The sequence below is a fragment of the Xenopus laevis genome, chromosome 1L (assembly GCF_017654675.1).
Source record: "Xenopus laevis strain J_2021 chromosome 1L, Xenopus_laevis_v10.1, whole genome shotgun sequence".
NCBI classification, from domain to species: Eukaryota; Metazoa; Chordata; class Amphibia; order Anura; family Pipidae; genus Xenopus; species Xenopus laevis.
Window position 1 is genome coordinate 183,860,476 of NC_054371.1, and position 16,839 is coordinate 183,877,314.

At 37.2% G+C, this 16,839-nt stretch overlaps 1 protein-coding gene across 1 annotated transcript in view; it reads right to left on the reverse strand.

Moving 5' to 3' along the window:
- Positions 1–11,791: 11,791 nt before the first annotated feature.
- The window catches only part of prdm6.L (PR domain 6 L homeolog), an 83,145-nt gene continuing 78,097 nt past the window's right edge, over positions 11,792–16,839 (reverse strand). Inside the window, exon 8 of the mRNA XM_041568221.1 lies at positions 11,792–14,510. Coding sequence (XP_041424155.1) covers positions 14,396–14,510 — 115 coding nt within the window. The 3' untranslated portion in view covers positions 11,792–14,395. The remainder of the gene's footprint in view (positions 14,511–16,839) is intronic.

Below are 16,839 nucleotides of genomic sequence, written 5' to 3' on the forward strand. Positions count from 1 at the left end.
TGCTATTTTTGCTCCCAAGTCTTTATATAGGATGGGGGGTATCATATCAGTTTGCGACATTAGAATCTGATTTAATAGAAAAATTAGGCCCTTTGAGTTCGGGTAAGACAAGCAGAGCGGCCCATTTATTAAACCTCAAATTTATCTGGTCGAGGTTTTAAAGTTGAAACTTACATTTTTCGTAGGAAAATAACCTTGAATTTTTAGATATTTATTATACCCCAAAGCTGCTAAAAATGCAGTACTGCATCTGAAACCTGTTGAGATCATGTAGAAGTCACTGGCATATGTCTCGTGATCTGCACTGGATAATTCGATAAAGTCTGGGTTTTCGTCCGATAATGCAATAAAGTCAAGTTTTCGCAGCATCAATCGTACAAAACGAATTGACGTGAGTTTTAGTAAATAACCCCCTGTCTCATGCATCTTACTATTTTGTATTTATAAAAAACGTGTTCATTGTCAACATTGGTTAAACAATTTTGGCTTTTTTTTTTTTAAAACAACATTAGTCTGAGTGTTGTGGATCGATGTGATGACCATGCTCCCCATATTGTGTGCATATAATGCCATTGCTATAAAATATAGTGTCCTTTCAATTTCTTATCTGCGGGGGGGGGGGGGTGGAACTGTTTTACAAGTGGTTATTTGCTCCTGGATGCTGTGCATAAGTGTGATGCTTGATTTGGCATCTCATCAAATGGAAATTAGTTTTTTAAGAACCAGGCTTGTTGTGTACAATATATTTCCTTGATTTTACATTTAAACTCACTAGAGAATTTCTTGGAATCATCACCATTATTCTAGGTAGTTTTGTGTTGATGGGTGAGTGGTTTAATACATACACAAGCCCCGTGACTCATGTACATGAACTAATAGACAATAACACAGCATTTTATTGGAAAGGGATGGCACTAAATCAGGACAGTTTGACATGATATAGAAGGCTTCGATTTTTCGCATAAAATACTATAGGCACATATATAGGACCTCTTATATGGAAACTAATTATTCAAATTATGGGAAAGCCATCTCCCATAGACAAACGTTTTAAAGGAGAAGTATTTTCTTCAATAAGAAAAGCCCCATCCACTAACCTAGATAGTCCCCCTCCATGCTTCCTCCCCGAAGAGCACATCATTCCAAAAAGTTTCCCTGAATATTATGCTCAGGTATTAAAATGTAAATGTGTAAAATGACTATGAAGATTTTCGTTCATCCAGGTCATGGTATATCTAATATATTAATTCTAAAACAACTGGATTTGCTGAGTAATTATTAAGACGTTTCACTACTCATCTGAGCAGCTTCTTCAGTTCAACTGACTGGTGTGGGAAGTTCTTGGGATATAAACTCTTTCACTAATCCAATCACAATGGCATATTGTAACTCTTCAGAGAAGTGACATCTGAAACTCACAGCAAAATAGCACAGTGGAGTTCATAGGCGCCATCTTCCGCATCTTCAGTCTTCTTCTGTAAGGTACTGCTGACACGTAGCTATTTGGCACAGTTGGAGCCAGACCGCTTGTCACACAAACTGCACATGCACAAAAAGTTCAGGAAGTTGCTGAAGGGATGGAAGAGGATCCAAAGAAGACTGAAGATGTGCAAGATGGTGCCCAGGAGCTCCACTGCACTACTCTACATGGATACACGAGCATGATATTCAGGGACACTTTCTGGAATAATGTGCTATGTGGGGAGGATGCAGGGAGGGGGGCTATCTAGGTTAGTGGATGAGGCTTTTCTTATTGGGGGGGGGTTCGTTCTCCTTTAATAAAATAATTAACTTTTAATTATTCAGTTAAACAGTACCTTGTGTGATCCTAACTAATATATGAGGCTTTTCTTATTGGGGGGGGTTCGTTCTCCTTTAATAAAATAATTAACTTTTAATTATTCAGTTAAACAGTACCTTGTGTGATCCTAACTAATATATCATTAATCCATACAGGTGGCAAACCAATCCTATTGGGTTTGTTAAATGTATAAATTATTTTTAGTAGATTTAAGGTATGATGATCTAAATTACGGAAAGACCCCTTATCCATATAACCCCAGGTCCCTGAGCAATCTGAACAATAGATCCTGTACCTGTATTATCAAATTAAATATTATGTTTACTCATGTTGACTGGGTCTGAGGAAAAGGCACATTAGGGGGGTTATTTACTAAACTCCGAATGCAAAAATCACGAGAAATTTCTGATATTTTTTGATAAAATCGGACTTAAAAAATAACAAATTTTTCGGGAATTTGTTAAACCCTGAGAATGGAAATGTCAGAATCTGAAAATTCAGCCTGTCGAGGTTGCATATAAGTCAAATGGAGAAGTCCCAATGATTTCTTGATGTGCGCTGGGTTTCGTGCAATACCCCGAAGTTTTCGGGAATATGTAATAATAAATAAGCGCAAAAAACCCAAGCAGATTTGTTCAGAGATTGTAGAAGAAAATATTGAGATAAATTCGGACTTTGATAAAAAAAAACCCTAAGTGTTTGCTTAAGACACGCGGCCACTGAGAGAGCTTCCGGGGTCAATGTGTAACTTTTATAGCTGATGCTTGTGTAGTCAAGTTTCCACTTTTTTGTGTTCTACAGAGGGTAACATGTACAGTGTTAAAAGCCTGGATATGGCAGCTGGTATTTATTTATGTTCAGCAGTTCTTATAGAGCACTGCAGTAAAATAACAAGCTGTGCAAGGATTAGGACTTTGCTAAAATATCCATCTGCCCATCAATGGTCTCTGGTGGACTTTCATTTATTGCAGGCAATTTTTCACCTAGTCCGATTCTGCATTTTGAAGAAAAACAGCTGAAAATAGACACCCTGGCAGTAAATGATGTTTGAATTACACAGCTCCTAATGTATATAATACGTCTGTTAAGATATTTTATGTGTCTGTTCAGTGTCACAAATCACTTTCCAAGTCACGGCCTGTATCTTAGCCAAAAGCAATTGATGACCTTACAGACAAACACAAGTTTTCCTTATCTTTTGCTGCCCTTGTCTCCTCAATCCTATCTTACCCAAGTTTTAAAAAATTCTTGGATTTCCAGTCATGTTGTTACCCCGGCACCATGTGAGGTCTGTTCACTGTGAACTCCCTCATCTTAGGTTTCGCTTCTGTTGTGAGTTGCAGCCCCTGGTAACACCAACAAAATCCTCTGCTGTATCTTATTTAGTGATATACAGGTATGGGACCTGTTATTCAGAATGCACGGGACCTGGGGCTTTCTGGATAACGAATCTTTCTGTAATTTGGATCTTTATACCTTAAGTCTACTAGAAAATCATATATTAATATAGAAAGCGGTAGGAGCCAAAAAGAAGCCAAAAAGACTAAGAACAAAAAGAATGAATGTGATGTAGGGAGTTGCAGTTCCGCAGTAGTCGGACAGCAATCCCCCACCCACTAGCAAACCAGTTCGGGCTCACTAGTCACCAACTCACTAGTTAAGCACTATATGTGTCAATTGAAAATAGATATTAAAAAATAACTTTTAATAGGACCATTAAAAAGACTAAAAAACACACTGGGCAAGTGCCCACACAGCACACCAACATGAAAACATGCTCACTCCTCCTTACATCAGGAGAATGTGTGGGACCAGTGTCCCTAAAAAACATATAGTTAAAATAGAATGACAAAGCATAGGTGGACCAATGGTAGTTATTTAAAGCTGTAAGTCTATACAGTTAGAGGGTCACCACCTGACCACACAAAGTTACAGTTAGAGATGGACACCAGAGCCCTCCCTTCCAAGTATTACCCCACACACCACCAATTTCTATCTGTCTACGTGGGGTGCAAATGGGAGCTAGTCCCCCACCGTCCACCTATGCCACCTGCCCTACTATGGCTTCCTCAGGGCCCAGTGTGTTTTTTTGATCCTAGTCTTTTTAATGGTCCTATTAAAAGTTATTTTTTAATATCTATTTTCAATTGACAGAACTGCAACTCCCTACATCACAACATTCTCTTTTTTGTTACTAGAAAATCATGTAAACATTAAATAAACCAACTGGTTCTGCTTCCAGTAAGGATTATTTTTTATCTTAGTTTGGATCAAGTACAAGGTACTGTTTTATTAATACAGAGAAAAAGGAAATCGTTTTTAAAAATTTGGATTATTTGGTTAAAATGTGGTCTATGGAAGATGGCCTTTCCATAATTGGGAGCTTTCTAGATAATGAGTTTCCGGATAACGGATCCCATATCTGTATTTTCCTGCAACATAGCCTCATAGACCCAGTGTAACTGAATCATATTATTGCGTGCCCAGCCAAATCAAAGGGGTAGCATAGAATGGCAAATTCTAAGCAACTATTCAATTGGCCTTCGTTTTTTCTTTTCTATAGTTTTTGAATTATTTGCCTTCTGCTTTTGACTCTTTCCAGCTTTCAAATGGGGGTCAATAACCCTCTTCAAAACAAATACAAATTTATTGCTTTTTATTACTCATTTTTTTATTTAGGCCTCTCCAATTCATATTCCAGAGCAGTGCATGGTTTCTAGGGTAATTAGGACCCTAGCAACAAGACAGCTGAACTGCAAACTGGAGAACTGCTGAATAAAAAACGAAATAATTCAAAAACCACAAACAATAAAAAATTAAAAACAATTGCAAATTGTCTCAGAATATCACTCTTTACATCATACGAAAAGTAAAAAACCTTTTTACATTAAAATTTTCAGCAAATATCCGTCATTAAAACAGAAACATAAAAGTACAGCTAAATCAATTTTTGTGAATTTAGAGCAGAAACAATGACTGCACTTTGTGTTGTTTGTTTGGTTTCATAATGACACGGTAACATTCTCTAGCTGGTCCTTTGATGTACAACAACATGTGCAATAAAGCTTTCTATTAGAAGAAAAAGACGTGTTTTCAAAGGGTTATATTTATTAATCAATAAATCCCAATTACTGTAGATGACCTTCTGACTGGAGTCCAGAATGGTAGAAAATTGTATTCCAGCCCATATTGTAGGGTTAAAAAGATCATCAAGGATCTTAGGGATGAAACACTTTTTCATTGCATTTGATTTTTCTTTGTTTTTGTCCTTAGAAAAAAATGCAGAAAAAGCGTTAATATTGATGGTACCTAATCATTTACTTGCTATTAATATCAGATGTTTCTTTTTGCAAAAGAGCATTAACTCAATGAACTCATTTGTATATTTCTCCAGTATACCACTACGTTTTTACAAACCAGATTTGTGCATCTCTTTAATACAGTGAAGTACAGTGTTTGTCTTATTATCCCCCCATAGACCGTCTGGAGACTGTATCACTCACTTCTTTTCAGCAGTTTGGCCAGGCTGTAGGTTTCATCACATTATCAGCATTTTTTTTTTTTTACTTTTGAAGGAGATCTTGAAAGGAATTCTAAATATTTGAACCCAGAAATATAGACAAAAAGGCAACGGCCAATGGAAATTTAATAACGGCAGTGTAAAAATCTGTGCCGTGAATTTGATGGGCTGCAGTATTATACAGATTTTTCAAAACTAGCTTTTTTAATACGTTTGCCAGTTGCAATATCTAGGACAATATACTGTTTCTTTATTACAGAGGAAAAGGAAATACTTTTTTAAAAATGTAATTATTTGCTTAAAATGGAGTCTATGTGAGATTTCTGTAATTCAGAGCTTTCTGGATAATGGGTCCTATACTTGTATTCCAAGGGGCACATTTACTATGGGTCGAATATCGAGGGTTAATTAACCCTCGATATTCAACCATCGAAGTTAAATCCTTCGACTTCGAATATCGAAGTTGAAGGATTTACTGCAATTCATTAGATTGAAGGAAAAATCGATTAAATCGAACGATTCGAAGAATTCTAATCCATCGATCGAACGAATTTCCTTTGATCACAAATTGCTAGGAAAGCCATTGGGGACCTTCCCCATAGGCTAACATTGGTGCTCGGTAGATTTTAGGTGGCGAAGTAGGTGGTCGAAGTTTTTTTTAAAGAGACAGTACTTCGACTATCGAATGGTCGAATAGCTGAACGATTTTTAGTTCGAATCGTTCGATTCGTAGTCAAAGTAGCCAATTCAATGGTCGAAGTAGCCACAAAAATACTTTGAATTTCGAAGTATTTTTAATTCTAATCCTTCACTCAAGCTTAGTAAATGTGCCCCCAAGTGTCACCCCATGGGTCTGACATGTAGCAAGACGTTTATAGAAACCCTGTTGGAAACAGTTGCCCATTAGAACCTTGTTGCATGTTACCTTATTTGTGATTGGTTATCTGTTAAATGCAGTATATTTTTTGAAGTCACAAGAGGACTCAGTTTTGGGAATTATTAAGAGAGCTAAACATTAGAAAACACATGTGCATCCGCAGTGAGTGCAGTGAGCAAACTGCAATTCCGAGCACAATCTGCATGTTTTTTCCCACAATGCAGCATTTTCCCCAGAATTCTTGTGTCATTGCAGTAGCAAAGGGGCAATGCTCTTGGCACAGTTGTTTATTGTGTACGATTCGCCAAAATTGTGCTTGAGCTTCATCGAAAATTGGAGGCAGTTGTGTCGGATATTTTCAAAGCTGTAATTTCTGGAGTTTCCTGGGATCATTTCTTGTGTTTGTGTGTAAGTGATGAATGTGCCCTATTTTTTCAGCACAACTAAACTGCAGTGACTGACACAGGGGAACTCTGCAGTTACTGCCTGGTCAGGAGGTGGCAGCAGCTCCAGGGTTCCCCTATGTCAATAGGTACAGCAGCACTCAGACTGAGCAGCAGCAAAAGTGAAAGTGCAGGGACCAAAACTGCACTTGCGGAATTACATGTGGCCTTAGTTCTCCTTCTTATGAAGGTGTTAAATAAAACTAAAAGAATTCTGTATTCTAAATAGAAGGTCCACAATTTAAAAAAAAAAAAGATTAAATGCATTCATGAACAGAAATAGCGGAAATATTGGGCCATTCCAGCTTTCTCTCTTCTGCTGAACAATAGCAATTCAGCCCATTGTCTGTGGAGCTTACTGGGAAACAAACGCTCCCTATTCCAAACACAGATGCTGTCAGACGAATGGCCACTGCACTATTTGTTCAATATCTGTTGCCCCTTTGGGATTAAAGAGTTTAACTTTAAAAACAGATTGTGTCATCTTTTGTTTATGAATATTTTTGGAAGCTGAAATATAGCTGAAAGCAAAGCCATAGGGCTCTGTCATGAGCAACATAACTCTCGCCATGTGCTGGAATCATTCACCCGGCATCATCTGTCACCAGCTATTGATTATATAATGCACTCACATTTCATTTACTCATAACTATTGTGTTGGAGCAATGGAATATAATGCTAATCCATTTGCAAAAAAATCTGCACTCAAACTTAATGGTGATTTTATAGGGTGAGGTATCGCCGCGCGTCTCTGCTCGCTTGTACCACTCCAAATCAAATGAGTTCATTTTCAGCAAATACATCGCAGTTTTGCCAAATGAGTGGGTTTTATAGAGAACGCATGGTCAATATACGGATATATCAAGGCTCGGGGTGAGTTGGAATTAATAGAAGGAGTGGATGGCATTTATCAAGGCAAAAGGTAAAGTAAAAGTTAAAGAACAGAAAATGATCCAGTGGCAGCAATCCTAATAACAATAATGTTCCCATCAATAGGCAGGCCCCAGTGTAAAAAAACGCCAATGATTGTATTTTTACTACAGGAATGGGATCTGTTATCTGGAAATCTGTTATCCAGAAAGCTCCGAATTATAGGAAGGCCATGTCTTTTAGACTCCATTTTAATCAAATAATTAAAAAATTACTTCCTTTTTCTCTGTAATAATAAAACAGTAGCTTATACTTCATTCCAACTAAGATTTACATTTTCTTCCTAAACACAGGGAGAGAAAAAACATAGAAATATTTGAAAAATGAATATTCAAATACTACTGATTGTATTGTAAAATGTTTTTTTCCTTACTGTTATTCAGGCCAAAACAACAATTTTTTATCTCATACCAACTCCACCACGGCATCCACTTGTCTATAGTGTTGGTAATTTAAAGGGAATTCTGTCACAGGAAAAAGTGTTTTTTTCCAAAACGCATCAGATAATAGTGCTGCACCAGCAGATTCTGCACTAAAATTTTCAAAAGAGCAAAAAGATGTTTTTTATAATGAATTCTGAAATGAGGCTAGACATGTTGTCAGTTACCCAGGTCACCCCAGTCATGCGACTTGTGCTCTGATAGACTTCAGTCACTCTTTACTGCTGTACTGCAAGTTGGAGTGATATCACCCTCCTCGCCCCCCCCCCCCAGCAGCCCATCAGCAGAACAATGGGAAGGTAACCAGATAACAGCTCCCTGACACCTGCATTGCTAAAAATTCTCCCATGTCCCAACTATTGGTAGATTTGAGAATAGCACATAGTAAAATTCCAAGTCCATTGAACCCATGTCACAACTCCAGTTACATTGAGTTGGAGAAACAATAACTTCTCTGAAAGCATAGTTACATAGTTACATAGTTAATTTGGGATGAAAAAAGACAAAGTCCATCAAGTTCAACCCCTCCAAATGAAAACCCAGCATCCATACACACACCCCTCCATACTTTTAATTAAATTCTATATACCCATATCTATACTAACTATAGAGCTTAGTATCACAATAGCCTTTGATATTATTTCTGTCCAAGAAATCATCCAAGCCATTCTTAAAGGCATTAACTGAATCAGCATCACAACATCACCCAGCAGTGCATTCCACAACCTCACTGTCCTGACTGTGAAGAACCCCATTGTGAAATGCTGGCTCTTTCTGAAAGCACATTACCAGGCACAATGACCTGACATGGCTGTCTACACACCAATATTTCAATTAAAAAAATACATTTATTGGTTCAAGAATCACATTTTAAATGGTAGAATGAATTATGTGCAATTTACACAGTCATTTAGTAATAAAAACAGCACCATAAAAGTCATGACAGAATCCCCTTAACAGGGAACTGAGCCAGCACTTACAGTAGATTTGAGACTTTTAGAAATCATGTTGAATATTTGGACTCTTTAGCCACATGGATGCCCTGTCAGAAAAACAGCATACACAGGTCTCAGTTAGATGTCTCAGCATTTATTTATATAGTGCCAGCAAATTATTATGCAGCACTTTACATTGATTTATAACAAACAGGGGATTTAATTTTAATTATACAAAGATGGCTTACAGAATAAATATAGGATCAGAGGGACCTGCTTACATGAACTATGGCTAATCTCTTTGTACATCCATTGACATGGTAGCAATGCCAAATATAATTTGGGTCTTGAAAAGCTTTATTTTTTCCTTCCTTAATTATAATGACTTTATATTTGCTGAACATTTTTTATTTGCAAACACAAGGTACTACAATGGGGACAACCTGTGAAGAACCAGAAATCTATGGGGGGACTTTAATGCAATTTATTCAGCAGATTAAGAAGTGGATCCATGGTGATGATATATTTCTCCTGTTGGAAGCTACACAACTAGTAGAACTTTATTAAGAAAGAAAATAAAAAGTGTTTGGATCTCAGGGTAGCACATGAAATAATTACAAAGTCACATTTTTAGATATTTTAATCAAAGTCAATTATACATAACAGACTGGACTGATTTACACAGAAAGAAGTCGCCACTAACTCGCTGGTCAAGAAACCCTTACCTACAGCTGAATATCTAAGAACAAGGTGGAATTGTTCTACTTTGGAAGTTTATAAGATATAAGTGAGAAACTTGAGTCTTACGCTGAGTGAAAGGAACTAATCACTGTTTGTAAAACTGCTAAATAACTGGAGACTTCGGTGCCACATTCATTATTACATTTGAGGGATTATTTACTAACGGCAGCCGAGTGGAAAGTGCAGAAAATGGATGCAAAACTGTTATATACAAAGATAATTACATCAGTGCATACTTCTCTATACTTGCCTCTTGCACCAAGATGCCACTTGCTTAAACTTTGCTGGAAAAGTTGCAATGTACAAATTACAGGGCATACAAATGAAAGTAAACCCTGGAATTTTAAGGCTACTTCACAAGCTACATTTGCATGTTGCACCTACAAACTCGGATATACTGTATGACAAGAAAAACAGTCCGGCTGTCAGCGGAATCCACAGGGCCAAGAGTATTAGTTAAAACAAATGTCTACAAACTCAACTGATTTTCACCAAATGGATAACTTAATTCATGCGGTTTTTTTTTTTGCCTTCCTCTGGATCAACTGGCAGTTTGGCAGGTTAAAAAAAGTTAAAAGGTTGAACTTGATGGACGTGGGTCATTTTTCATCCTAACTTACTATGTTACTATGTATTTGTCCAGTGAGCCCCAATAATGCTGATATCCAATTCGCCAGTCGCCACCCGCAGGGACATCGACAATTCACTAACAGGCGCAGGAGCCAATTCGCTAGTGAAAGAGACCGTCGCTCTGGCGAAAGGTCGTTACTCCACAAATTCAGTAAAGTGCGGATTTTATTGAACGTTACCTCTTTCGCCAGAGTTGACTTCACTACCTCAGACCAGGCAAAGTGGTAAAAAGATCTTCCTCAATCTTCTGTCACTTACATCATATCCTGTGAGCTGAAAATGCATTAAGTTCAAAAAACAGCTGGCGACTTTTCCTTTTTTGAAGCGGGATTGGCTGCAAAAGTCCTATCTTTAACTTTTTTTGGGAAACCTGTTTTCTCCAGACATTTCATAAAATATGGATCATTCATTTTACAGTGAGCTCATGTGTAGGGCATTATATTAACTCTCTTGTCTTTATTAAGGTTCCCTGGACATTTGTTATAAAAAGTGCTAACTTCAAGCATTTTCACCAACATTTATAATAAAGACCTCCATACAACTTTAAATTACTCGCTGTATGCAAATTGACCTAAGAGGAAGATCACTAGCGAATTTTCGCTAGGCACAAACGAATGCTAGCGCATCTACGCTATGAAATGCTCGCAATGCAGAAGTAACTCTAGTGAAAAGTCGCCAGTATTCGGCGCCCAGGACGAAACTTCGCATATTAGTGAATTGGCGTACCATTTGTGTCTGGCAAAGTTGCGCAAGGTGTGCAATGCTGACACTGCCGAAAATGTGCCCGTTAGTGAATCTACCCCTTATTTTCTCTAGGGTATTTGAAAGTGCTGTCATGTAAACTAGAACAATAATTAAGACTTAAAAGCCATTGTCCACTTTGGCTCATTACATTATAGTTGAACACAGTAGTGATTATTATCACTATCAAACAGTTAATATGCCATAGGCAGGGAACACATAGAAAGGCTATGTAGCAAAAAGCACTAAGTTTTCCCAGGAGCAATAACCTATAGCAACCAATCAACAGGTAGAAGTTACTTGTCATCTCATTGGTTGCTATGGGTTACTGCTACTGGGCAAACTCAGTGGTGTAACTATAGAGGAAACAGACCCTGTGGTCTCAGGGGTTCCCAAGGAACAGAGGAGCACGGACCATGGGGTCAGCTTCTTCTATAGCAAAAATACTAACCAAGAATTTGGGTGCCTGGTTATGCCCAGTCCCTGTGCGGGAATCCCAGCAATGAGTTGTCTCTTAAAGGCATTGTTCACCATCAAATTAACCTTTAATATCGTTTAGAGACAATTTGCAACTTTTTTTCATTTTAATTATTTGCGGTTTTTGAGTTGAGTTATTAAAGTGATTCTGACACTAAAAAACTACTTTTTAAAATATGAATTTACATGAAAAGTTACCTATAGGTCATGCTGATTGTTTTTTGCTGAGAATTTCGTTTTTGTAAGTAATTGTTAGTTGAAGTTTCTAAATCTGACTGTTTTGTCAACCTGACTGTCCCATCTCAGCCTCTCAGTTAAAGCTTTTAATGCAAACGGATCCCTGCTGCACAAATTGTTTCTAATTTTTAATTTAATCGACTGGATGTGCGAGCACATACTGTACAGTATCAAATCCCCTTACTCCCTTTTATATTTCTTTCCTGGTTATATTTTAACACCAAAGTGAATTACCATCTCATAACTGTTTAAAGGAAGTATTTTTTTAGGGATTGGTGCTGGTTTTTAAAATACATTTCAAGCTATCAGTGCAAATTTTTGATGGTGTACATGCACAGTACAACTTGTACAACACATTCATCAGGAGCATAAGAGCATGAAACGTGTAATAATTTTTGTACCATGTTTTTGCAATAAAGGATTCTTTTCTTTTGTTCCCACCTGTTAGCAGGATCTGCTAGTGTCTGCTGTATGGACTTTACTGTTATATCGGGTATCCCTTACCCAGAACACACACTAAGGTTCCAGTCATGGCTCACGCTTCTTCGGAAAAATTGGACAATTTTGCGCCTAGCCAATGGCATCAGATGCAAGAAAAGCAACGGGCATTTACCTTCTCAAGCTGCAGGTCTGGGGTTGAATGTTTCTACTGGCGAGCTGTGATATTTCAAGCCCATACACTATACCATATGACAGACATCAGATATATTTCCCTGCAGACCAGCCAATGTTGGGTACAGCCCACCTCTCGACTAATGATATTACAGCATTCCATAGCAGTGGAGAACTTTTTAGGAGCACATTTTTTTTTTTTTTTGCCAACAATTCAAATGAAATTTTTTTTAAAATGTAACTTACATTTTTCCAGGCAAAGCCAGGTAGCTCAGCTAGTATATAAAGAACTACTTAATATAAAGAAGTATATAATGAAAATACTGAAAATTTGTAATGCATCTGTATTGAAAAGTTGCTAAGGATCACATTTAATTATCAGGCATTTTTTATTTATGAGTTTACTTATTTAAGTATCAAAATGATGTCAATGTTTACCAAATTTGTAAAAGGGACATTAAAACATGAATAAAATGTATTTAGCTTTTCTTGCTAAGGCAAAGATAGATTCTCACATATCCAATATAATAACCAAGCACAGTTCAGCTTCTGAGCTTCACCACTCGACTGACATCAATGCTCAATCCCTGGCAGATTCACGCCAACGGAAACCGCAAACAAAGGGGAAGACACCAATTCTTGGTATTCAGTGCAAAGCATAAAATGAAGGCACAAGCGTTTGGGAACACACTTCATAAGAATTCTGCATCTGAGGGAGTGGGTTGCCCACAAATCATTGTGCCTTGTGTTTTGCTTTAAAATAAATGCAGTAGGGCGAAAGCCCAAAAAGAATACTGTGTGTCTCTCTTTGTTCATTGATTTAGTGAAAGCATAAGGGTTCATTTACATTGGGCTAGACACAAGTAGAGAATTACTATAGGCTGAAAAATCACAGCCCTTAGAGTTCCCTGCACTAATACATCACTTGTACACAAAGGTTCCTTTTGTGACCCCCTGGTGCTTCAAACTAGGGGTGTGGCAGGTGATGCCCATGTGCTTCCCACCTATTCTCCTGTATGCAGCACTGCTCCTCAACCCTTTATGATCCATTATGTGATCCATGATAATTTGACCAATGTTTCATTACAGTGTTTGGATTACTTACATGAAAAAGGCTGAAATTCAGATACAGAGGATCCCCGGAAATATCCTATTTCAATATGTTTTACTGAATATAGCATTTAAAATGAAGTGACAGAAAACACAACTTTTGAACAGGGTGTATATATATATTGCCTTTTACAGATTTCATCAGAATTTTTAAAATAACAAACTAATTACATTGCTATACATATATATAGATATTTATTTTGGAATATTGCAACGTGTTTAGTCCCAAATCAACCTACATCATCATAAACAATGTCTATGAAACCATTTACATGAAAAGTGCACAAAGTTTGATTGGTAATGAGCTTCAGTAGATGATGGAAGTCAAATGTCTTTAGACACAATACCAGTCATCACCCTGTCCTGGCGAGTGTCTATCATCACCTTGTCCAGAGAGAAAGAACAATCTTTACAAAGTGGACTTTTCCCAAGTCTGAAGCTTCTCCAAGTCCTGTGTCGAGAAGAATGAATTCATGCTACAAAAAAGCGCAACCTTGTCCGTGTGCATTCATAGCCATAAATGTTGCCAGAGGATGAAGAATTTAGCAGAACCTTCGCTTTGGTATTAAATAACAATTGTTTTCTTTTCATTAAAAAAAGATATTTAGAAATAAAGCTATATATATATATTTATATGTTTGTGTGTGTGATGGGACTGAAAAGGTTAAGTCCCCTTGTCCTGTGAAATATGTTTCACCCCCACTCATAAATAAATAATGTCTCTCCTGGTCTCTAGTCCATGCCAGGATCAATATCTCTTAACATCTTACTTATTTTATTACTGCTTTTGGTTTTCTCGGACTGATTGAAAGTTGTTCAGAGGAAATCTTTGGTTTTGCTTAAGTGTCCGTGACATTTAATCATGACTTTTCTTGCAGTTTAATTCCAACCAGTCAATCAGTTAATCCACTTCAATTGATTCTGTGTTCTCTGTTATCGGCTTGCACTCGTTGGGCATCCTCTGATGTCGACTCAGCTGGGTGGCCTGTGTGAAGCTCCTATCGCACCTCTCGCACCTAGTGGAGACAACAGAGAAAATTAACAACGCCAAGCTTCTCTTTAGGGTGACAGGGTTTTTCTTATCCTCTCTAATATAAAGAGACATTCAAAAAGGCCTTTGGATTTCACCATCCCAAAAGGCTTAATTGGTGGTTACTAGCAGAAGCTTGATGACTATGATAGGGCATGGCCTCGCTGATTCAGATCAGAGAAATCTGTCAATAGGAAGGGGGGTAGGTGATTTCTCAGGAGAGGCCTGTCTTGTCCCTGCTCTGATCATTGTCACATCAAATAAATAACCAACAAAAAGAAATTTTTAGGAGTGAGCCATCAATAAAGTAGCTTGACTGCAGACTGCTTGGTAACCTCTGGAAAGAAACTGATGAAAAATAATAGCACTATGATATAATAAAAAAAAGTGAATTATTTTTACATGGGTGTGCCGGTTCTTTGATGTTTGTATGTATATATATATATATATATATATATATATATATATATATATATATATATATATATATATATATATATTATGTATTCTGCAGATATAAAATCAAATTCAAAAACAAAAAGTGCAATGCAATGCAATATATAAGCGAGACAACTATGATTGAGTACGGTAAAAAAATATTGTTTTATTATCCATAATATTTGGTATTTAAAAGATGCTGCAAAAAAACTAAAAGGCTGCATTTTTTAAAGGGGTTGTTCACCATTAAGTTAATTTTTAGTATCACGCCGAGAGTGATATTCTGAGAGAATTTGCGATTGGTTTTCATTTTTTATTATTTGCAGTTTTTAAGTTATTTAGCCTTTTATTCAGCAGCTCTCTGGTTTGCAGTTTCAGCAATCTGGTTGGTAGGGTCCAAATTACCCTAGCAACCATGCATTGATTTTAATGAAAGACTGGAATATGAATAGGAGAGGGCCTGAATACAAATATGAGTGATAAAAAGTAGCAATAGCAATTCATTTGTAGCCTTACAGAACATTTGTTCTTTAGATGGGGTCGGTGAGTTAGAAAAAGGCAGCAATAATTAAAAAACTATGAAAAACAAAAAATAAAGGACAATCGAAAAGTTGCTTAGAATCAGCAATTCTATAACATACTAATAGTTAATTTAAAGGTGAACCACCCCTTTAAAGGACTCATAGATTTAGCCTTAGAACTGCCGCAGCTTGACCCTTAGTGCCCAAGTATAGAGCTCGCCTATCTGGGGAATGGCTATTCTCTGCACCTGATAAAATCCAGGACAAGGTTCTAGGCACAGTGTCATCGGTTGCAGGCTTTCTAAGTTAGGGTTGTGAGAGGGTGGACACCTACATGCTTCCCACATCTGCCCGAAAGTAGCAGCACTATATGTATATGGGTCATGCTGCTTCAAAACTTAACAAGACTTGTGAAAATGAATTTAATCAGGACAGGATTCTGACTATTTTTCACCATGCCTTCATGCTCATAAATGATCCCTATAATCTTGGGAGATAGCATTAATTCAACAGATGAGTGTTGTGACATAATATACATTTGAGTTTTATTGAAATGTGGAGCTCTGAGAACTGAGCTGTAACATGGCACCCATATTCTAATATTCAACTGTTAATTACCAGCAATTAGTAGCCACATTTGAGGCTTAGACAGTTTGTAGCTGGCTACAGCAAGCTTCTTTGTTTGCTACAGAAAAGTAAAGTCAATATAAACCACCTCAAATCCTGCCAAAGATTAGGCACATGCAGGACATAACATAACTGCCCATAGGCCACATCACAGTTAATGGGGCAGATGGTTTGCCATGAAGGCAGATTATTGTACATAGGGATAGAAGGTTGGAGGCAATGAACCCATAGAAATGTACATAGCCCACCAATAAAACAAGTGAGCAACATAATTACCGCGGATAGACATTATGAAGGTGCCTAAGCTCCTATTTAGTTTTATGTTCCTAACATTAAGAGGGACTATTATCGACGTAGCTTCAGGGCATATTTCTCAAAGCGCCAGATTAACCGATGCACTAATATGCTGAATAATATCCATTTCAAACAGCTGGCTAGATGGCTGGGGATCTCATATTGTCAGATGTATTGCTTTATTCTGAGCCATGATTAATTCTTTAATGGAACAGCTTAACAGTCTGTAAAGATTTTTCAGTATTTCATGTTTATATGGCAGTCGACATTTATTTAGCAAAGTATACATTAAAATACACAATAAACAGCACAAGCCTTATTTATGCATATGACTCGATACGGCAATATGGTCCACTTATTTAAATACATGGATGACACTCAATATAAATGACCCTGCCTGGAAGAGTTTACAGTTTAAACAATGTGAGCTAAGTG